Raw genomic sequence first — 23204 nt, 5'->3', positions numbered from 1 at the left:
TTGTAGTCATTGGCGTCACAACAAGATATTGTTACGGTGAAGGCAACGATGAAGTTGAATTGGACTAGAGGAAGGCGAAGTCTAGCAGTTGCCTGAACACCATATGCGGCAGTTGTAAATATACGTTATTTTACACTCGTGGGCCTGCTTTCTTCCTGCAACATTTTGGCGGAGGTGAGGGGTACAATCACGGAATTTCGCAGCGGACGTCATCTACCTGCCGCCACAATGACAAATCAACTGACACAAGCGACAACGCCTCAGCAGCCCGCGCCAACGGTCATCCTCGCTCATCCGCGGGACCCAGGGACATTTTGTCGCACGGACAACGCCGACGTCGAGGATTGGCTTAAGATGTACGAACGAGTGTGCGACAACAACAGGTGGGATCTAACAATGATGCTAGCAAACGTCATATTTTATCCAAGAGGAACTGCGAGGCAATGGAACGACACACACAAAGCAGACCTAACGAACTGGGATGTCTGCAAAGAAAAAATGCGAGACCTGTTTGGCAGACCTGTAGGTCGTCTGCTGGCAGCAAAAACAACTTGCGTGTCGCGCTTAAACGTCCACAGAATCCTACATCGTCTAATACAGGATGTGCTGGCCCTCTGTCGCAAGCCTGATAACAACATGACCGAGGCAGACAAAATTGGTCACATACTCAAAGGTATTGCAGACGATGCCTTCAATCTCCTGATGGGTAATGACTGTGCCACTTTGGATGCAATTATAAAGGAGTGCCGGCGCTTCGAACGAGCGAAGGGCCGCCGCGTCGCTCAAACTTTCGACCGATTGCCCAATACCGCCGCGACATCTTATTGCGAAGACCCGCCGCGGTTCGTTCAGCCGACAGGACCGAAAGATATAACGCACATCGTTCCCGTGTGCTTGAAGCCATGGCCCCGGCTCCAGTTCGTTCCGACTGTCGGGAAAGCGTGCCCGCCATCTCTCTTATACTAGCGGTCGTTCGGGAGGAAATTTCAAGTTTTGGCATTCCATCTCTCTGCTCGGTCCGCCCCACAAACACCTACCAGATTTCTCCGGCCGCTCGCTCCCAGACGCAAAGCTTTCCGCCCCTCCGTCGCGACCCAGCTGACTGGCGCACAGCGGATGATAAACCTATCTGTATTAATTATTCCGGTATTGGACACATCGCTGGTCATTGCCGCAACCATTGGTCGTCGCCTCCTCGGTGGTCGTCTCCGAGTCACTACCGCCAAGTACCAGACAATTCTACTTTCTCGCCCTATAAGCCGACTAAGAACATCAACGCCGACAGTGCTCCACCAAGATCCAGCCGCTCCCCGTCTCCGCAAGGTCGTAAGTCCCGTTCGCCTCTCGTTCACCGCTCTTCGTCCCCTTCCGCAAGCGGTCGCTTCACTTCGGGAAACTAGGCGGTGCAGCTCCCGGAGGTGAAGCTGCAACTCTGGCCCGGCCCGCAAATCCTCTGTTGACCCTGCCTACATGTGGAAACCTACTGGACATTGACGTTGATGGCGTTCCTGTTAGATCTCTGGTTGATAGAGGAGCGCAGGTTTCAGGTATGTTCGCTGTTCTCCGCCGAATGCCCAAAAAGGTTCTGACACCCGCCGTACCGTCCACTGTGTGAGTCGCCGATGGGAGTACTTACCTGTCCTTGGAATGTGGACAGCTCGTGCGACCATTGGGGGGGGGGGGGTATTATACCGTTGTTCTATTTAACGTCCTTGAACACTGTCCGCACGACCTAATTCTCGGCCTCGACTTCCTTTCTAAACACTGCCCAAATTGACTGCGCCGCAGGTGTTGTACAGTTGGATCTGCCGCTTCCTGCCGACGCAACATCTTGTGCTTCACACCGCTTATGTTCTGCTGAGGTTGCAAGGCTGTCTCCATAGGCGGCTACAAATGTCCTCCTGACGCCCTGTCCCCCCGTAACTGATGGCGAGTACGTCGTGTCGCCGCTTAGTGACGTGGTTTTGTCGCGCAATATTGCCCTACCGAGCACCTTAATCCGGATCCGCGAAAACTGCGCTCGCGCGCCCATCCTCAATTTTGGATTTTCGTCGCATGTGCTGCCACAAGGTATCGGCATAGCACATACCAGTCCTTTGGAAGAATTTGAGATTTCTTCTTTGACCACTGTATCCTTCCTCAGTAGCAACGGACCTTTGTCACCCACGCCTCCATACTCGACGCCTGCGGACGACGTGTCTAAGATGACCGCCCCTGACCTTCCTTCCGAGCAAACAACAGCTCTTCGTCACCTCCTGTCATCTTTTCGGGACATCTTCGATTTGGACGACCGTCCACTTGACCAGACATCTGTTGCCACGCATCGCATCAACACCGGTAACACCAGCCCCATTCATAGGCGGCCATATCATGTCTCCGCAACAGAAAGGGCCATCATACAGAAAGAAGTAGACAGGATGATGGAAAAGGACATCATTGAACCTTCCAGTAGCCCGCGGGCATCACCGGTTGTCTTAGTAAAGAAAAAAGACAACTCGTGGCGCTTCTGCGTTGACTACCGTCACCTCAACAGGATAACAAAGAAGGATTTTTATCCCCTGCCGCGCATTGATGATGCTCTTGACTGCTTTCACGCATCCCAATACTTTTCATCAATTGTCCTCCACTCTGGCTATTAGCAGATTAGCATCGATAAGATGGACCGCGAGAAAACCGCGTTCGTCACCCCGGACGGTCTGTACCAACTTAAAGTCATGCCTTTTGGTTTATGCAATGTGCCAGCTACATTCGAGCGCACGATGGACTCTCTCTTGCGCGGCTTGAAGTGGTCTACATGCCTCTGTTACCTCGAGGATGTGATTGTGTTTTCGGCGACTTTGAGAGCGACCTTCGCCGCCTCACAACCATACTCTCCGTGTTTCTCAGGGCTGGCCTTCAGCTAAACTCCTCAAAGTGCCATTTCGGTCGCCGTGAAATTAACATGCTCGGCTATCTCGTAAACGCCGCCGGAATCCAACCTGATCCACAGAAAGTTCACGCCTTGCGAAATTTTCCTGTACCTTGTACAACAAACAATGTCCGTAGTTTCCTGGGCGTATGATCTTATTTCCGGCGATTTGGGAAAAATTTTGCCCCCCCCCCCATCGCTCACCCTCTCACTGACCTTCTTAAGAAAGGCGTCTCTTTCTCTTGGGGACCACTGCAGGAGAAAGCCTTTTCTACCCCCATTGAGCGGCTTACAACTTCCCCAATTCCGTCACACTTTGACCCTTCAGCGCCCACTGAAGTACGAACTGACGCGAGTGGAAATGGCATCGGCGCTGTCCTCGCTCAGCGTCAACAGGGCCAAGACCGCGTCATCGCTTACGCTAGCCGCCTTCTTTCCACGCCCGAGCGAAATTACTCCATCACTGAGAGAGAATGTCACGCGCTCTTATGAGCGGTCGCGAAATTCCGGCCGTACCTTTTCGGTCGGAGCTTCGGCGTCGTAACTGATCATCACGCCTTCTGCTGGCTCTCCTCTTTGAAGGACCCAACTCGACGACTTGCAAGTTGGGCATTGCGTCTACAGGAATATACATTTTCTGTTATGTATAAGTAAGGCCGCCTGCATAAAGACGCTGACTGCCTGTCCCGCAATACCATGGATCAACCGGACGATACCGATGCAGACTCGGACATCAGTGTTGTATCCGTCTCAGGCTTCCTCCATATTGGCGACGAGCAGCGCAAAGGTTCTGTCATTCGAACACTTATGGAACTCCTAAGCTCCTCGCCCAATGACCCGTCCCTCCGGATGTTCATCTTGCGCGATGGAACTTTATACCGTCGTAGCGTTCGTCTTGAAGGCCCGGAGCTCATCCTAGTCGTTCCCAAGCACCTTCGACTAGCCGTGCTCCAGCAACTTCACGACACTGCTACTGCTGGGCATCTGGGCATCACTCGTACATACGACCACCTGCGGCGCCGCTTCTTCTGGCCCGGCATTTATCGCTCTGTGCGCCGTTATGTCGCTTCTTGCGACCTGTGTCAGCCCCGGAAGACGCCTGCTACGCCTCCCGCTGGTCTGCTTCAACCAATTGATATCCCTACAGAGCCTTTCATCCGTGTGGGCCTGGACCTCCTTGGCCCTTTCCAATTTCTATCAAAGGAAACAAATGGATTGCTGTAGCAACCGATTATGCCACGAGATCTGCCATCGCACGAGCGGTACCAACCAGTTGCGCTACAGATGTCACCGACTTTTACTATACGACGTCATCCTGCACCACGGCGCCCATCGCCAGTTGCTGACGGATCGCAGCCGCTACTTTTTATCGAAGGTCGTCGATGATCTGCTCCGCTCCTGCTCTACAGAACACCAGATTGCTACCGCGTACCACCCTCAAACGAACGGCCTCACCGAGCGACTCAACCGCATGCTAACTGATATGCTGGCCATGTACGTTTCGGACGATCACCGTGACTGGGACCGTCGCTTTACCATACATCACTTTCGCCTGCAACTCGTCCCGTCACTGCACTGCCGGATTTTCACCATTTAACTTTTGTATGGCCGCGACCCCACCTTGCCCTTTGACACGTTGCTACCTTCCGTAGTACAATCACCCAGCACTGGTTACGCTCGCGATGCTATTGACTTAGCCGCCCAGGCCCAAGATGTCGCCCGTCATCGCCTCAGTATCGCAAGCTTCTCAAAAGCGACGCTATGACCTTCGGCACCGAGACTACCATTTTACACCTGGTTCCCTTGTCCTTCTCTGGACGCCTTCAAGTCGCGTTGGCTTGTCGGAAAAACTACTTTCCCGTTATTCTGGTCCGTACCAGATCTTACGCCAACTGTCCGACGTGACATACGAGATCGCCCCCGTCGGTCAGCCTTCAGTGCATCCCAACGTCACCAGCGATGTTGTTCACATCGCCAGGCTTAAGCCCTATGTCCCCTGATTAATTGAGGCTCCATAACTTGCACCGGGGACGGAGCTACTCCGCCGGGAGGGTAATGTTACGGTGGAGGGAACGATGAAGTTGAATTGGACTAGGCGAAGACGAAGTCTGGCAGTAGCCTGAACGCCAGATACGCCAGTTGTAAATATACGTTATTTTGCAGTTATGGGCCGGCATTCTTCCTCCAACAGTATGATGGAATATCATAAACAGTTTTCTGATAGTTCCCGATGTATCTATGCAATACCCGGGATCAATATTCTACATAACAGCTTTCGAGGTTTCTGATAACAGCTGCGACTAAAATGCAGTAAAATGCTCTAGGAATCACATCACCTTGTTTGCGATTTATTTCACTGGGCAGACTGAGTCACTTTCCTTAATCTGGATGGCTAGCTCGCCTTTGCGGTGTCACGTCTTAGGGACAAAATTACTCCCTCGTGGGTGATACAGGCACAGAAAGAATATTCCATTTAACCATTGTATACTTACCCTAACATGTTATCTTGTAACCTGCCTCTCTTATTAGACAGTTGTTTCGTCTCGCGACGGATGAAGTGACTCACGTCAGTGCCAAGGAAGCAGTACCTTGCTGTTTATTGAACGGGCGTGCACATAGGGCAAGACAGGCAAGGTATTTAGCACGGAAGCAACACAGTTGTCACATGAGGGTGAGGGCACAGCGCTATCTTGCGCATGCAGATTGCTATAAATTGCAATACGATACATCACCCTCTTTCACAAGTTTTCGCGACGACTTCATTTAATGCTGATGGCTGATCTGTTTGAAATTCTCTCCGTATCAAAGGCTTTCTCGCCCGCGTGGGCATCCAGGCCGGCTAGGGTGCCCGGCTGGTGACTGCACTTGGGAAAACTGAATCCGCTAATGTCGATGGCAGAGTCGACGACTCTTTCTCGGTTGGAGTGTTGTCCTGATTGGGCGCATCGCTGTCGAAGTCGAATTGCTCCTTCGTTACCAGTTGATACTGCAGGTTGCACGCGAGGATCTTGCAGTTATCGGCTTGTACGTAGTAGGAGCGCCAGCCTGCCAACTTGCCCTTGCGGTCCCATGATGTCCCTATGATACAGAAGACGTCTTCGTTACGAAGAGGGGCCAGGCACCGGGCGGCGTGGCTCCTCTACACATGTTTCTTGACATTGGTGACAGCCTGGGGTCCTAAGTCTGGTACAGACGTGCGTAGGCACCTCGCTTGCAGCAGCTCATGCGGCGATCGGTCATATTCCAGTGGGCTTGACCTGTAATTCAGCATGCCGAGCCCATAAAATGGAAGAAACAGCGCTTCCTCACGCAACCTCTCACACTTAACGCGCAGGAAAACGTCACCCACCAAACCAGCATACTTCTTGGCTCTCCGATGGGCTTGACGTAACATGTTGTCGCTCCTACAGCTCGGCAAAGCGAGAAAGCACTACTTGAGAATTGTGGACCATTATCTGTGCATACTTCCATCAGGATTCTGAATCGACAAAGCATGGCTCCAATCGTTCGATGGCGCCGATGCTGTCGGGTCGCGCAGCTCCTCGACATCTGGAAAATTCACATTAAATTGAAGTGGTAGGGTAGTATTTCTCTGCACATTCGAATATGATCTTGGATTGTAGCGCGAAGTGAACACGAACACAGAAAGGACCAGACAGGACGCTCGTCCTATCTGCTCATAGCGCTCGTCTTGTCTCCTCCTTTCTGTGTCCGTGTTCACTTCGCGCTACAATCCAAGATGATGTTACCGTACCAACTCACCCAACGTTCTATCCTTCTGCATTACATTCGAATATGTACACCCAAACGCGGTACCATGCTTGGGCTGAAGTGGTGGGGAGCATCAGTGGCACTGACGGTTGCTTATAAGTACACTTCCTGCAGATCGAACAACTCTTAATCATCGATTCAATGTCTACGTTCATGTTCGGCAAGTACACCACCTGCCTTGCTTTTGCTCTGCATTTAGCTATACCAAGATGCCCTGTATGAATGCGTTTCAATGAGTCGGACCGCCTGCCTGTAGGTATAATGACTTTTGTTCCTTTGAACACTATCCCATTCACTACTGAAAGTTGAGTAGCCACAGATTTGAGCGGACCATCAGCCTTATTCCCCGTCTGCACTGTTCTGCAGCGTTATATTGAGATACGTAGCGGATGCCGTCTCACGCGCAAGTAGCGCAACTGTTTTGCCACCAGTGCGGACAAAACGCTGATGGCATATACTTCTACATCTTCCTTGTTCAAGGGGCTCACGTCCGTCAGAGCCAACCAAGTTAAACGGGCGTTGGTAAAATCTATTTGTTTGCGAGGAACAAAAGTTAGTACATAATCGTGCTTGAGCTGCTTCAAGAAAGAACCCTAGTGACATATCCTCTATGGAATGTTTTTATAAGTCTGTAAGTGGTGATTGGGCAATTATATGCAAGATAATTCGGCCTTATGTAAAGCGGTCGAACTTCTCGCATCCAAATACGAGAGCCATCACTTCTTAGATCTGTAAATGTCACTGGTCACACTGAGTGAGTGCTTTAGATGCGTAAGCGACTGGTCTCGAAATGTCGCCGTGGCGCTATGACAGAGCCAAGCCAATGCCCTTCTGTGACGCGTCTGACATTACTTTCGTTCCAGCAGAACTTTTTGTTGGGCTAGTTGGTGCATGTTACTGAAGTACTGTAGCGCCAAACAGACGACACAAGAAGAGACACGGACGAGCGCTCGTCCGTGTCTCTTCTTGTGTCGTCTGTTTGGCGCTACAGTACTTCATTACTTTCGTTTCTTTCTCTGGGTCAAAAATTTATAGTGATGGTGGTAATCGTGCCTTGGTGAGCGCGTCGCATATATCTTTCCATTCCCCCTCGTCGTTGCCTATTCAGTTGAAGATAGCACTTTGGCTGGGAGGACTGTGGAAATCTGGTGTTCACAGGGATAGGGGTGACACGTACTTGCTCAAGTAGCCTACTACACCAAGTAATCTTTTTACTGCCTCCTTGTTTTGCGGTTTTGCCATGTTTATTGCGCTTTCGTTCAGCGCCATACCAGGATTATTCCTTCGTTGGTGATTACGTTTCCCGAAAATGTCATTTTTTTCACGCATTTTTCAAGACTGAGCGATTGAGTGTCAGGCCTGCAGCTTCAGCTGCTTTTTGTGCATACCTTAGACGTTTGTTACGCTCTTCTCTGGCCCTACCCCAACTGAGGACGTCAGACACGTACGCCCTTGCTCCAGGAATGTCGGCAAACACCTCATTCAATGCTTTTTGAAGTACCACGCTAGCGGACGCGGTCCTAAAAGAGAGCCAGGGAAATCTGTACTGGCTGAGAGGCGTTGTCAACGTGCGAACTTTCGATGAACACTCATCAAGGTGGATCTCGTGGAAGCTGGAGTTTGCGTCTAGACGTGAAAATAAATTCGAACCGGCCAGCTCCCCCTCCACGTCTTTCCAGCGCGTCATCTGGTAGTACTCTTTGATTCTCCTGGAAACCATGCTAACGCTCATTTTGCCGTCTTTCTTATGGGCAATTGCAGTTCGTACCGAATACAATTTCGCCGCCAACCATGTTGTCCATGCTTGTCCCGAAAGTACAGTGCATGCCCTGCCACTTCACGTGCCGAAAGAACTCTTCCAATGGTTCTGCCTCGCTCTGCACTCGTGACCGAAACAAATATCATTCGTGGACTTCGTCCTCTTGCTCGACACAGTACGCTTCACACTTTGCGACGACCATGACCTTGACTTCTCGGTTGTCTCCTTCGGCAAACGAAAGATTCTGAATGTCTTCAATTGCGTCCTGACCGGAAACAAGGATAGCGTCGCTTGTGCTGCTTCTGAAGCTGGTTTGCTGGCTGCTGACGTTGCTTGCAAAACGTGTTCATATATATGTTTCAACAGCCTCCAACTGCGGCCGCCGTCTTCAATTAGATGCAGTGGCTCTGGTGTCCTTGTATTTGATTGAGCGGCCCATACCCAGCAACCGTTGTAAGTCCTAGGCGCATTGAGGTTCCTCAGTGAAGTGATCGAGCCTCATGCCACTTCTGGCAGCATGTTTTGTCTCGTGACGGAAGAAGTGACGCACACCAGCGTCAGGAAAGCAGTCTCTTCCTGTTTATTGAATGAACGTATATATAGGGCACAAAGGCATTGGAGTTACGACAGAACGAACACAACTGTAATGTAAAGGCGACGGCACAGCGATATCTTGCGTATGAACATTGCGATACGTTGCAGCACGAGTCTTTTTTTTTCTGGAATACTTTGAAAGTGCCATGATAAAACTGGAAATAGATTTTTTTTCTCGATTGTAATCCGCACTTTATATCGCTCGCTGGCTTCGGATGTGCATTTATCATGTGTTCGCAAGGGCTTTACGAAATATCAGCTGCCAAGATGTGTATTGTTCAGCATACAAAGACCTGCCTCCACTGTGAAGGCCTGCCGTTCATCTATGGAGCCCAAGAACCGTTTAAATGCGATAGGTTCTAATATGCTAAATAATGCTAAAATGAAGCGTTATCTTACACAGCTATGAGGTGTAACCTCCAAAAAAATTTCTCAGCTTTTTTGTTTGTTTGCAGAATACACCGTCAGAGACTACAGCCACACGCGCGAAGTGCCTGCAGGTAACTATTCCTGCCCTTTTCTTGTGATTTTGGTGATAAGCCTTAACGATCACCGTAACCATGTTCACTATAGAGTACTACGTGCGCTGAACGAGTATGGACATGGCCTCTTGTAATCCTCATTCATCTCTACAGCGATTCGTCCCGCTCTGCTAACAACCAACAGTGTGTTATTAGCACCAACCTCAAGAAGCATCCACCATACCGAACCTTCTTCATAGTATATAATGACTAAGTAACATATATTTTAATCTATTTTGCGTTTTTTCTTTACTGCTAGTTTGTTAAGGGCAAACTAGCGGAAAGGAGCCATGCAATGAATAATGAAAAGCACTCCAGCTAAGTAGTACTACTATTATACATTTATAGAATCATTGTTGCATGCTGTAATACTGCAATACATAGTATTCCATTTGCGCAGTAGATATGCTATGGATGTGGTGGAACACAGGGGTCCGCAAGCTATCGCGGGCTCTTTAAATGCGATGGAAGAGTGGTTCGAAAGGCAGTTTATTTACGGAAGAGTGAACGGTCTTACCGTTACAGCCTGCAGGCAGCTCGTAAGGAATAAGTGAGATGAGAAGTTTTCACTTACCTGAAAGATAAAGCGAGGCATCTCAACGGTAGGTAAAAAGGACAGGTTGAATAATAATTCTCAAAAGGATCGTTGCTCCCATTTTGTTGTGCTGAGCCGATATGAAGCGTCGAGAATCTTGGACGCCTAAAAAAGACTAATTAATGAAATGGGTCTTGCCAAGGGGAGCAAACAAAACAGCTTTTTCTTTGCTTATTTTTCTTTAGATGGACTCCAAACACATACAATCTTTACTCCGGCTCGTCTCGTTCCAAAGGCCTTCTATACCTATCAGAAATACACGTCGAAAGAAAAAAAACCCTGTGTTGTCTCAAAAGCGAAGCCTCCATATCTCGCAGATTTTGTTATTGAAAAGAAAGTGTACGAAGAGGAATTTGTCCTGATGCTAATATTCTAATACTAATATGCTAATGGTTGGATGGGGTGGATAGAATAGCAGTTAATGCAAGTTTTAAGGCAGGAAAGAACGGTTCTTTTTTTTGTTTCTGTGCACGCCTACTCAGGAAAAGCGTAACCGGTATGGTACACAGATATGATTTCTACCATAAATTACTTGTGCCAAATGTAAGAAAGTTAATACCAATACCACTACGGTAACACGCACATTGGACTTTCCAGAACGCAGGCATGGAAAGAAACCCAGCCCTGAAAAGACTGACGATGAGGAGAAACGACGGAATAAAATACGCCTCGCATCGCAGTTAGCTGTCCCCATGAAAGGTAATAATCAGTGAACGTTTCTCATCTATCGCGCGCTCGTGGAAGGGGAAGGTTAGGAGGACGTGTGCGGCTTGGTAGCATTTGCGCACATTTTCGAACCTGTAAGAATTTAATTTAAACAGCATTAAACGTAGCAAATATTGTCGCCAGAGGTTGTCAGAATAGCAACAGAATAGAATCAACATAGTTATGGCCCCGCTAATAGCGTGGGCTGCATCTATTCGTAAAAATTTCAATTATAATCGATATACTGTTGATGCAATCTTCTCTTTTAAGCATTTTAGGCTGCTTTTATGGCCTGTTTGTGAGCGAAGGGCATTGCACAGTCTATGAAGGTATCTTGTAAAAACATTGGAAAGGAAAATGAAAAGATAAGTCCTGAGTTAAAGCTTTAGCACACGGATGTGTAACCAAAATCAGACGCGCCAGTCGTGTTGCAGCTGGAGACACAAGCTGCTCGGAGTCGGACGTGTCAAACACTTAGCTATACAATTTGCGTAATGAACAGGTCGTATGGGGCTGCAGAAAGCAGACTTGTGTACGTAAAGAATTACATGTCAATATTCGCCTTTAATCAACATTTCTTGGTGACGCAATTTAAAGATTACATTTAACGCTTTGGTGTTAGTAGCGTCAAAGTGAAAAAAAAAAGAGTAAAGTGTACTAAATGTGGGATGTCATGACCCCGTCGTAGAGGCATGTATATAGGGTGTTCAAAATTAAGTTTTATGCTTGTATTAAAATTATGCAGTTCGAGACACGCGCGGGCCGCCTTCTAAAATAAGTTATGTGTCCAGGGGGACACAAAGTGAGATGATAATAGTCGCTATCAGCAGTCCCCAGTACACTAAAATTGAATAATTAACTGTTAATTGACTGCAGTAAGTGGCTATGTTCGTAGTGAAAAGTTAGAGGCAGTCGTGTTTCTACACAATATGGATTGGAAGAATTCTTGTTGCGTGTCTGTGCTCCAAGATATCCGGCTGCAAAGTTCTAATTGTAGCTCGCATGATTACGCATGCAATAGAGTTAGGATCGGCGCAAATCTCCTCCCTGGTGTGACGCGGATGCTGCGGGTGGCGTTAAGTCTGATACAGAGCGGAGGCTTTGGTAAATATAACTCTCAAATTGTCAACCGTCAGTTTGGATTTTGTGGTAAATAAGGTGAATTGAGGTTAATTTAGCGAAGGCGTTGCAAAATGACCACTTTATTTGATGAGGGGCCTATGCAATGCTTTATTGATAGTTCGGATGCTTGTTTTGAGCTTGTTCTTTATTGAGAGATGTGCTGCTCTGTGTCTTTTATGGACGATTTCAATTAATCTATGCACTGTTCGCTTGACCTTGCTGAGCGCCTGCATTTTCATTGCTTACGGGGGTATTACTAATTGCTTAAAGGGGTATGAGCGATTCACTGTCTTACGTTTCTGGTTTGGTAGGCATATAAACAAATCTTCCTTGATTTGAGAACCAAATTTCTAAAATCATGGCGTATAAATCGGTGCATTGAATATTAGAGACAAGCGCGAATAATATGTACGGCGTACAATCGAATTTATTTTTGCAAATGTTTTTTAGACGAACAGCTTGCGCTTTGCGCTCTGGAAGAGCCAAAGAAATGGGGAGGTTAGCACCGGGTAGACTGCAGAACTGGCTTAGTATGGTGCTAAAAAAGAAGATGAATGACTTACTACTGTCCTTGTTTCTTAGATCATTCCTGAAGCGTTGTTAGCCACTGACATTATTATCGAATTCTATAGATTTCAGCCACGCGAAGGTGCTCAACACAGACGGCGATCACAGAGGCGTCCAGGTCCCCAATGTTCAACCTCCAGCGCAGATTGTCCTCCCTCAAACAGGTAGGTTTCTATCTGCGTTACTAATTACCGACCTAGACGCTTCACAAACAGGGAAGTTGGCTGAAAGCAGCTCCTCTTCAAGTAAAAACAAACACTGCGCAGCGTTTGTCGTCTCTCGCAGTCCTTGTCCTGGGGGCTGTGCGTTGTTCATACCATGAATTACAAACAAGCCCAAGCAACCACCCTAGTTCACCTTTCCGAGTATCTGGAAACACGTTCGAATTTACTGATAATTGAAGCAAAATACTTACAAAGGTTATGCAATCATTATATACAAATGAATCAATGTGTTGCCTGCCTTCCAATAGACAACCGAGTTATGTGAATATTCTAAATTAATATTCTTAAATTCATCCTATTTTAAAAGCATTGGCAATTCTTGCGCATGCTTTCGGTGCAGACATGAAATATAATTTTGTTCTATTATGCGAATAGACGGAATGAAATGTACCTGGGCAAAAGCGAAGTAAATACAAATAAAATAACAGACAAGTAAAAACCTTAGGCAGAGCGAGCTGATGGCAATAAGAACTTGTAAAATAATAGTGGCTCATGACTACGCAAATACAAACACGCTACAAAACGAGTGTGTGTTTGGCCGAGACTGGTGTAGTCGCCGGCTTCTCTAGTCCTGAAATAGTGCTGAAATGTTTTATATATGTTGACGATTTTTTAATTATTTTAAAGAAACAGGTTTCCTCATCTTACCCACAAATGGTGGAAAAAGTTTTATCTGGTTTTAAACTACTTGGAAAAGGTTTGGACTTCACACACGAGCTTGCCCAAGGCAACAGATTGCAGTTTTTAGACATTGACATCACCCTTAATGACCAAAGCTTTTGCTTAATGTATCGCCCTCGCGCACAAAAAGAACTAATGCCCTATGATTCATCCGATTCAAAGACAGTAAAGCGCGCCATTGCTCAGATGTGCCTGGAAGCGTCGCTGAAGAAATCTTGTTGCCATAAGGCAGAGGGAAGCTTTCACACCCAGATTCGAAAGTTGGAAAAAGCAGGCTTTCAAACCTCGATCTTAACCGGAGTAGCTGAAGCCTGGCTGCAAAAATTGAAACAAGAAAGTACAAAGAAGGGCGACCAAGATGACGTCCCCAAAAGCAAAAGTAGACCGGTTGTCATCCCGTACACCCATAAGGTAGCGCACAATTTGAAGCATATAGCGACAAAATATAAGGTTCCTGTAGTTTTTTCCGCCCCCCCAAAAAACTGGCTGGCTTGTGCGTTAAAACTGATCTCAACAAGGTAAACAAAACTGACTGTAAAAAGAGACATGCAGCTCCGCTTGTTAAATGTGCCGTGGGAGTCGTATATCAGATACCTCTCGCGTGCGGAAAGAAGTACATCGGACAAACCGGCCGTTGTATTAACGAGCGATTAGCGGAACATAATCGGGATTTAATAAATGGCACTGGTTCTCATCTGCCGCATCATTGTAAAGCCTGCGGAGAAGAAAGGAAGATTAAGTGTGTGGCAAGGCTGAAAGAAGAAAAGGCTTTAAACAGAGTTAAGGACCAGACAGCCCGTGAACTGTTGGAGGCCTTCTATATTGAAAGAAACTGTAGCGATTGTGTTAGCGCCCCATCTACCTCCATTTATAAGAATGAAACTGCATTTTTAGATACACGTGCGTGAGATACGTGTGTACCTCACCTAGCTTTATCCGCTTTTTGTAAAAACCTCGTGCGCATGTGTGGTTCTTGCTACCAATCTTTTTTTGTCCTTATATTCATTCGCATACGCGGTGAATAAACAGTTGGAAGTTGCGCCTGTCCCGTCTCGCTTGATGTGTGTTGTGTTTTTTCGGCGCTATAACCCTCTTCTGGAAATATGCACCAACTAGCCCCCCAACAAGTATTACTACTCATTATAGATCTCAGCCATGCGAAGATGCCCAACACAGACGTGGATCACAAAGGCGTCCAAGCACTGCAGGATCTTCAGGTTGGATCGCAGATGGTTTTCCCTAACATAGGTACGATTCCATCTGCGTTACGAATTACCGAACTACACGCTCCTCAATTGGGAAAGTCGAATGAACGCAGCTCCTTTGATAATATTTGCACAAGTCTTCGAATCTACTGAGAATTGAAGTGAACTACATTACAAGGTTACGTAATTATCGTATATACATTGAATCGTGGTGTTTTGTGTGAATCCAAAGGCAAATGAATTATCTGACTTTTCTACTTGAGCATCTTGTTTTCAAATTCATTTTATTATAAAAGCATTGGGCAACCCTTACGTATGCTCTCGGTGTTAAAATTAAATCTTATTTTGTTCTAGTGCGCGAGTAGGCGGGAGAAAAGGTGCCTAATATATCAAATTTTTATCGCGAACAACTCAAAATTCAAAGAAGTTCAAGTCTTCGGACATGGCACAGGTGGATGTTTCTGTGGGCACCACTGAAGGGCTTAAGTCAGGCTTCGTCTGCTTTGGTGTGCAATGGAAAAAGAAGCTCCAAGCTGCTCGCCATTCCAAGCCTTGGAATGGCGCACATGCTTACACGAACGTAGGAACTAAAGAAATGTAAATAGCTTAGGTAGAGCTGGCTCATGGTAATAAGAACTCGTAAAATCGTAGTGGCTGATGAGCGCGCAATTGCAAACAAAAAGCGAATTCATGCTACGTGGCATGTATTCGTGGCATGTAGCCCTGACTGGCGTGGTCTCGGGCTCCTTTAGTACTACGATGTGTTGATAGATTTTCTTAACCGGTGTTACAGTGAAGGCTTACGTTACCCGTTTCGCTGGGCGTCGTGATCGTATATGGCGGTTAGGACTCTATATTAGTGAGGCATAACTGTACATGGTTGATTCACGGTCGAATAACTATCGGTAAAAATTATCATTGGCACTCATGATAGTAGAAAGAAAAAGTCAGCGTAATGTACATAAGCTACTCAAACTTTGCGACTGTGTTCTGCTTGGCTTCAGTGATGTTCTCTACCGATGGTGGTAACGATCACAGCTCTTTGCGTTATCGCAGTGCGTGCGTCAAGAACTACTGCAGATGCATACCCATCTGTACTATGTAATCTACTACATTGAGTTTTGTATCACTTATGCAGTACTTGTCTATTTTGTTAGGCGCAAAATGATAATTTATTATAACTCATTACAATGATACTCATGGCGTATGACTATGCCTATATAGTTGAGTTTCGAGTTGTTTACGTCTCAGCATATTCTAACAATTTCTCCTATACTTTTTACAGGCAATAACTCTTGGCACATATTTCTGATTTGCGGTGTGAAACACACTGCAGCGTGTTATTTATGTATTTCTTCTTTGTTCGATGGCCCTGCTTAAAAGAAAGTGAACAACCGAACAGACGCATTCATATTTTCATCTTGTTCTGAAAAGTATTAAAAGCAGCAATTTCTGTTTCGTAAGAGAAGAGCAGTATTTATTTTGCGTTAGCGAGACCTATAATAATATACTAAGTGCATGTTTCACGACACATTAGGTTACTCGATAATATTATAGTTTTTCAGGTAAAGCTGGCAAACACGTGCATAAAACGCACCCAGTAAGCTATCTTCGAATATTTTTCTTGAGAAGGGGGACAACAATGGGGCCGACGCGAAAAAAAGGTATGAGTTTTAAGAGTACGGATGCCATTGTTTCCAATGTGAACCACATTTACGTTGGCTGTTATGCATTACCGCCGAGTAGCGGCACATTCTTTTTTCAGAAAAAAATTATTTTCACTTTAACTGTATTCTTAATAGCCGGCGATTTCAAAATAATAGAAAGGATCACAAGACAGGCTGGAAAAATGCTTGAAATGCCCATTCTGAGAATCTGGAAGCACACAGTTCTCTTCATTTCAGTGAGGTTCCTAGAGCCTAAGGAGGGTTTTCGCAGTAGTGTGAACTGCCCAATTTATAATTTTCGTACAAGGCAGCTCCTGCGACAGCTGGCTATCCCGTAGATTTTACTCAGACACACAGCGCAAGATGTCGACTCGGATGTATTTCTTGCTTCCACCTTAATCCGGGCAATCACAAATAAGTATGTCTAAACCTTGACTTATACTTTGTTAGGACGTGTCGTCATCAGTGTATTTTAGATGTCAATAAAGCGATAAATCCATATGTCAGACAGTTTCTGGCTCTGACGTACTCTGTGAATCACATTTGTCTGGAGTGGCCAAGGAGCTGGCTGTAGGTACGGCAAGCATCGGTAGCAACAACCTGGCTGTAACTGCTGTGTTCGATGGGCAATGTTCGGAAAAAGCTTCCTAAACTAGTGCTATTGATACGAAAATATTGTAGCCACTTCAGGCGCTGGTCTTATCATTACACTTATGCACAAAAAATGGAAAGGGCACTTATGAAGAAAAAGATTAATGAATACGGGCAGAGATTTTTCCGTCTTACAGCGTATGAACTGAACAGAAGGTTCACCACGTGTGGCCTAATTGCCGTGTCTGTCTGTGCTATCTTTCGCGAAATATGGCGTACAAATCGGTGCATCGAGTATTATAGACAAGTGCGATTAATATGCGCGGAACACAATCGAATTTATTTTTACAAATATTCTCGGGCCAACAGCTAATAGACATCGTGTTTTGGAAGAGTCAATGGAAATAGGAAGGTTGGCACCAGCTGGCCTATAAAAGTAGCTGCTAATGGTGCTGACCAAGAAGATGAATGGGTTGCACCTGTACGTGTTTGCATATAGTATTCCGAAAGCGTTGCTAGCCACTGAAAATATTAACGAATTTTATAGATTTCAGCGACGCGAAGGTGCTGAACACTGGCGGTGATCACAGAGGCGTCCAGGCACTCCCCGATGTTCAACCTGCAGCGCAGATGGTTGTCTCTAAAACAGGTAGGCTTGCATCTGCGTTACTAATTACCGACTTACACGCTTCTGCAAGGGCGAAGTTGGCTTAACGCAGCTCCTTTGCGAGTAAAAAGGGTTTCTGCCTCGTATGTGAGTACTAGTAAGACACAGCTGTGAAACACTTTTCTCTTTAAGGATAATGGCAACCTGATGTTCAGGATATGAGAATTCCTGCCAAACGCACACCACAGCCCACTCTTATTCTTCTGATTATATCAGCCTCATGATCCGGATCCGCGGTCACTACCTGTCCTAAGTTGACGTATTCCCTTACTACTTCCAGTGCCCCGTTACCTATCGTAAACATAAAGGTTGGTTATATTCCGCACGTTTCTCTATCACCTGATTGATAGTGTGAATATGCTCTATTGTTGAGTAGCCTTTACGAATTCCTGCCTGGTGCTTTGCTTGGCAGAAGTCTAAGGTGTCCTTGATTCAATTTGCAATTACCTTAGTAAATATTTTGTAGGCAACGGAGAGTAAGCTGGTCGGTTCATGGTTTTTGAAGTCCTTGGCGTCCCCTTTCTTACGGATTAAGATTATGTTAGCGTTCTTCCAAGATTCCGGTACGCTCGATGTCATGAGGCATTGCGTATACAAGGTGGCCAGTTTTTCTATAACAATCTGCCCACTACCCTTCAACAAATCTGCTTTTACCTGATCCTCTTGAGCGGACTTCCCCCTTTGCATAGCTCCCAAGGCTTTCTTTACTTCTTCCGGCGGTGCCTGTGGGATTTCAAATTCCTCTAGATTATTCTTTATTCCATTATCGTCGTGGGTGCCACTGGTACTGTATAAATCTCTACAGAACTCCTCAGCCACTTGAACTATCTCATCCATATTAGTAAAGATATTGTCGGATTTTCTCTTAGCGCATACATCTGATTCTTGCCAATTCCTACTTTCTTCTTCACTGCTTTTAGGCTTCCTCCGGTCCTGAGAGCATGTTCAATTCTATGCATATTATACTTTCTTATTTCAGCTGTCTTACGCATGTTGATTAACTTGGAAAGTTCTACCAGTTATCTTTCTAGTTGTAGGGCTAGAGGCTTTCATACATTAGTGTTTATTGAACATATCTTTCGTCTCCTGCGATAGCTTACTGGTATCCTGCCTAACAGAGTGACCACCGGCCTCTATTGCACAATCCTTAATGATGTCCGTGAGATTGTCATTCATTGCTTCAACACTAAGGTCCTCTTCCTGAGTCAAATCCGAGTACCTGTTCTGTAGCTTGATCCGGAATTCCTCTATTTTCCCTTGTACTGCTAACTCATTGATCGGCTTGTTATGTACCAGTTTCTTCCGTTCCCTCATCAGGTCTAGGTTAATTCGAGTTTTTACCATCCTATGGTCGCTGCAGCGCACCTTGCTGAGCACGTCTGCATGTTGTATGATGCCACGTTTAGCGGAGAGTATAAGGTCTTTTTCATTTCTAGTCTGGTCATTCGGGCTACTCTACGTCCACTTTTGGCTATCCCGCTTGCAGAATAAGGTATTCATTATCCGCATTATATCCTGTTCTGCAAAGTCTACTAATAGCTCTTCTCTGATATTCCTAGTACCTATGTCATATTTCCCCACTGACTTGTCTCCCTTGGCACTGAAGTCGCCCATCAGTATAGTGTATCTTGTTTTCACTTTGCCCATCGCCACTTCCACGTCTTCACAGAAGCTTTCGACTTCCTGGTCATCATGACTAGATGTGGCGGCATCGACCTGGACGACCTTCAATTTGTACCTCCTATTAAGTTTCACAACAACACCTGCCACCCACTCGTTTATGCTATAGAATTCCTGTATGTTACCAGCTATATTTTTGTGAATGAGGAATCCGACTCCTAGTTCTCGTCTCTCCGCTAAGCCCCCGGTAGCACAGTACGTGCCCGCTTTTTAGCACCGTATATGCTTCTTTTGTCCTCCTAACTTCACTGAGCACTATTATATCCCATTTACTGCCCTCTAATTCCGCCATTAGCACTGCTAGACTCGCCTCTAGATAACGTTCTAGCGTCAATCGTTGGCAGGTTCAGATTCCAATGGCGGCCTGTCCGGATCCAGGGATTCTTAGCACCCTCTGCTGCGTCGCAGGTCTCACCGCCACCGTGGTCAGTTGCTTCGCAGCTGCTGGGGACTGAGCGCCGGCGTTTGATTGTTGTATTCATATTGGAGGTTGTGGCCAAGTACTGCACTAGGGTGGCCAATCCTGCTCTAGTGAGCGAGTGCGTTACCGGTTCTGGTCACGGGGATCAGGCCGCACTCCAGGCCTGTTTGTGCAATTTTATCAGCACGCGGATTTTTTTTAATCCGGTGGAAAATTGCACGGCACCGGGATTCAAACCACGGTCCTCGTGCACGCGAGGGGCATGTTGTACCTCTACGCCACCGCTTCACCCTGAAAAAGTATTAGGACCTAAAATTAGTTTTTTGTAAGTGAAGACAGTATTTATTCTGCGTTAGTGATATTTTAGCACTATAATAAGTCATATGGTTATTCGATGATACTAACATTCTTCAGGTAAAGCCGACAAACGTGCATGAAACGTACCCAGAAAGCTACCTCCCAAGAGTTTTCTTGTTACGCCGGGTACGCCGGCCATTCATCATTTGCTTTGCATGTTAGGCATTGCTGCCGAATAGGGTAACATTCTCTTTTGGAACAACAGTTTTATTTTCTCTGTAACTTTTCTCTATAACGCGACATATCTAAATAATTGGAACTTTCAAAATACTGGTCAAAAGCTTCAAATACCCATTCTAACATATATTTAAGCACGCAGCTCTCGTGTTCATTTAAATAAATCGGAGCATAGAGTATTATAGACAAGCGCGATTATCATGTACGGCAGACACTCTAATTTATTTTTGCAGATCTTTTAGGCGAACAGCTAAGCGACATCGTGTTTTGGTAGAGCCGATAGAGATATAAAGATTCCCACCGGGTAGTCTATAAAAGTGCCTTCGTATGGTGGTGACCAACAAGATGAATGGGCTACACCTTACATGACTGCCTAGAGCCTGTCGAAAACGTTGTTGCTCGCTGACATTATTATCGAACTTTATAGATCTCAACGATGCAAAGATGCCCAACGCAGACACGGATCATAAAGGCGTCCAGACACTCCGGAATCTTCAAGTTGGATCACAGATGGTCTTCCCTAACATGGGTAGGTCTCCATCTGCGTTACGAATTGCCGACTTACACGCTCCTACAATGAGGAAGTTGGCTGAACGCAGCACTTTGCTAATATTTCCACAAACGTTCGAATTTACTGACAATTGAAGCGAACTACGTAACAAGGTTATGTCTATAGTGTATACAGTGAATCGTGTTATTGACTGTGTATCCAAAGACAACTGAATTATGTGATTGTTCTATTTGAGCATGCTGTTTGTAAATTCATTTTAATATAGAAGCATTGGCAACCCTTGCGTATGCCCTTGGTGTTAACATTAATTCCTATTTTGTTGAAATGCACGAATAGGCGGGAGAAAATGTGCCCTGTATACCAATTTTTACTCGCGAACAACCCGAAATTCAAGGCAGTTTAAGTCTTCCGACATGGCATATGTGGATGACTCTGTGGGTACCACTGAAGCGCTGCAGTGAGGCTCCATGTGCTATAGTGTGAAAGGGAGAGAGAACGTCCAAGCTGCGAGTCGCCGGCATTTGCGTGGTGGCAGAGCATGTGCACACACTGCCTCGGAATGGTGCACATGCTTACATGAAGATAGGAGGTACAGAAGTGTAAAAAGCTTACGCACAGTGCGCTGATGGTAAAAAGAGCTAGCAAAATTATAGTGGTTTGAATTACAAACGAAAAGGGAATTCATGCTACGTGGAATGTATTTGGCCCTGACTCGCGTGGTGGCAGGCTGCTTTAGTACTACGTCATGTTGATAATTTTCTTAGCCGGCGTTACAATGAAGGTGTACGTTACCCGTATCGCTGGGTGGCTTAGTCATAAATGGCGCCTAGTGCTCTATATTAGTAAGTCATAACTGTACCTGAGTGAGCTCTGTCGAATAACTATCGGTAAAAAATTATCCATCGCACTCATGATAGTGGAACAAAAGGCAGCGTAATCCACATAAAACAGACCTTTGAGCGAGTTGTTAAGATATATTTGAAACGGAACTGCGCAGTTTTCACGGGGACAAGCAGGGAGAACGACACGGACGAGCGCTGACTTGCAAGTGAAGTTTATTGCTTGGAACGAAGAATATATACCAGCTCCAACCAACAGGAGAAACCAAAAAAACCATGCATATATTCACAATCATACACGCTGCACTGAACAGGGGATATAACTGTGATCATCATATCCCCCCCGCTAAAAATGCTAGTTCTTTGGACATAATGGATAAGGACGGGCTACTGACGCATGCCTCTTTTGACCAGGCGATGTGCCCTGCTTCGATTATTTCACGGGTTAGTTGGTTACTGCGTTTACTTAAAGCTTGTGTTCTAGCGAAGTCAGGGTGGCAGGGACTGGGGTCGCAGTCTCTACTGTGGATGCCCAGATATCCTTTTACTGTATTATGCAGATTGTTGTTGTGGTCGTTCAGGTGTTCATAAAGGCATCTCACCGTTTTACCGACATAAAGCCTGCCACATGACAACGGAATGGCGTAGACAACTCCCTCTTTACAAGAGACGAATTGATTTTCATGTTTGATGTTGCACTCTCTTGTAACGAAATAATTGTTAACCATTTTGCACATATTCCCAGGCTTATCCGACGCCGAGAAAACTACTTTAGCACATGCTCTGTCTTTTCTTATTGTATGGGAGACATGGTTAACATAAGGCACTACAGTGGTGTTTGCTTTTTCCTTTCCTGTCGCCGAATCTACCCTTTGTTCTTTTCTGTTTTCGCGCAAACTACTGAGGATAGTTTCTGACACTGACAATAGCAACTGTTTGGGATAACCAGCCTTTACCAGACGATCTGTTTGATGATTGAAGCTATCTTGCATGGAGTGCGTGCATGATTTGCTAAGCGCGTTATGATAGCAGGATTTAGCCACTGCTCGTTTAACCAGCTTAGAATGAGATGACGTAAAAGGTAGCAATGGCTTATTGCTTCGTGGTTCGTAAGACCAACACATATGATGTTGCATTAATCCGAATTTGATATCCAAATATCCGATGACATCTTTTTCTGGCACTTCAGTAGTTAATATGAGCGGATGAAGGCACTGAACAAAGGTCTGTTTGATCTGCGCAAAGACTGCGTCAAATTTTTCCACACTTGTGTCTATAGGAACTAGAAATTCGTTTACATAGCGAAAACACTGTAAATCATTTTACCCTTTCAACTTGGAGTCTTCGACCTTTTTCTGCTAATAACAATTCACTAAGCACGGGGGTTATGCATGAGCCTATGCAGACTCCCCCTTTTTGCAAGTAAAACTCGCCGTCTCAGGTAATGAATGTAGAACTTAGGTACACTTGAAGTAGTTCTAGAAAGCCGCCGACGCATACGCCGGCCTTGTTTTGGGTTGGGATTAAATTGATCCTTGTCGGTCAATGCATTCCTCTATGGTCGAGAAAAGCTCATTATGCGGTAGTGAATAATACAAGTCCTTGAGGTCAAAAGAACAGGCCCTCAGTCCTAAGTTCTTGT

At 45.9% G+C, this 23204-nt stretch overlaps 1 protein-coding gene across 1 annotated transcript in view; it reads left to right on the top strand.

The window, feature by feature from the left end:
- The window catches only part of LOC142588657 (uncharacterized), a 31614-nt gene extending 13617 nt beyond the window's left edge, over positions 1–17997 (top strand). The window contains exons 8-13 of the mRNA XM_075700481.1: positions 9488–9532; positions 10746–10847; positions 12608–12706; positions 14594–14695; positions 17458–17559; positions 17990–17997. Coding sequence (XP_075556596.1) covers positions 9488–9532; positions 10746–10847; positions 12608–12706; positions 14594–14695; positions 17458–17559; positions 17990–17997 — 458 coding nt within the window. The remainder of the gene's footprint in view (positions 1–9487; positions 9533–10745; positions 10848–12607; positions 12707–14593; positions 14696–17457; positions 17560–17989) is intronic.
- Positions 17998–23204: the final 5207 nt, after the last annotated feature.

This window comes from Dermacentor variabilis, chromosome 7 (genome assembly GCF_050947875.1).
Source record: "Dermacentor variabilis isolate Ectoservices chromosome 7, ASM5094787v1, whole genome shotgun sequence".
Lineage (NCBI taxonomy): Eukaryota > Metazoa > Arthropoda > Arachnida > Ixodida > Ixodidae > Dermacentor > Dermacentor variabilis.
This window is presented reverse-complemented; position numbering and strand designations above follow the sequence as displayed.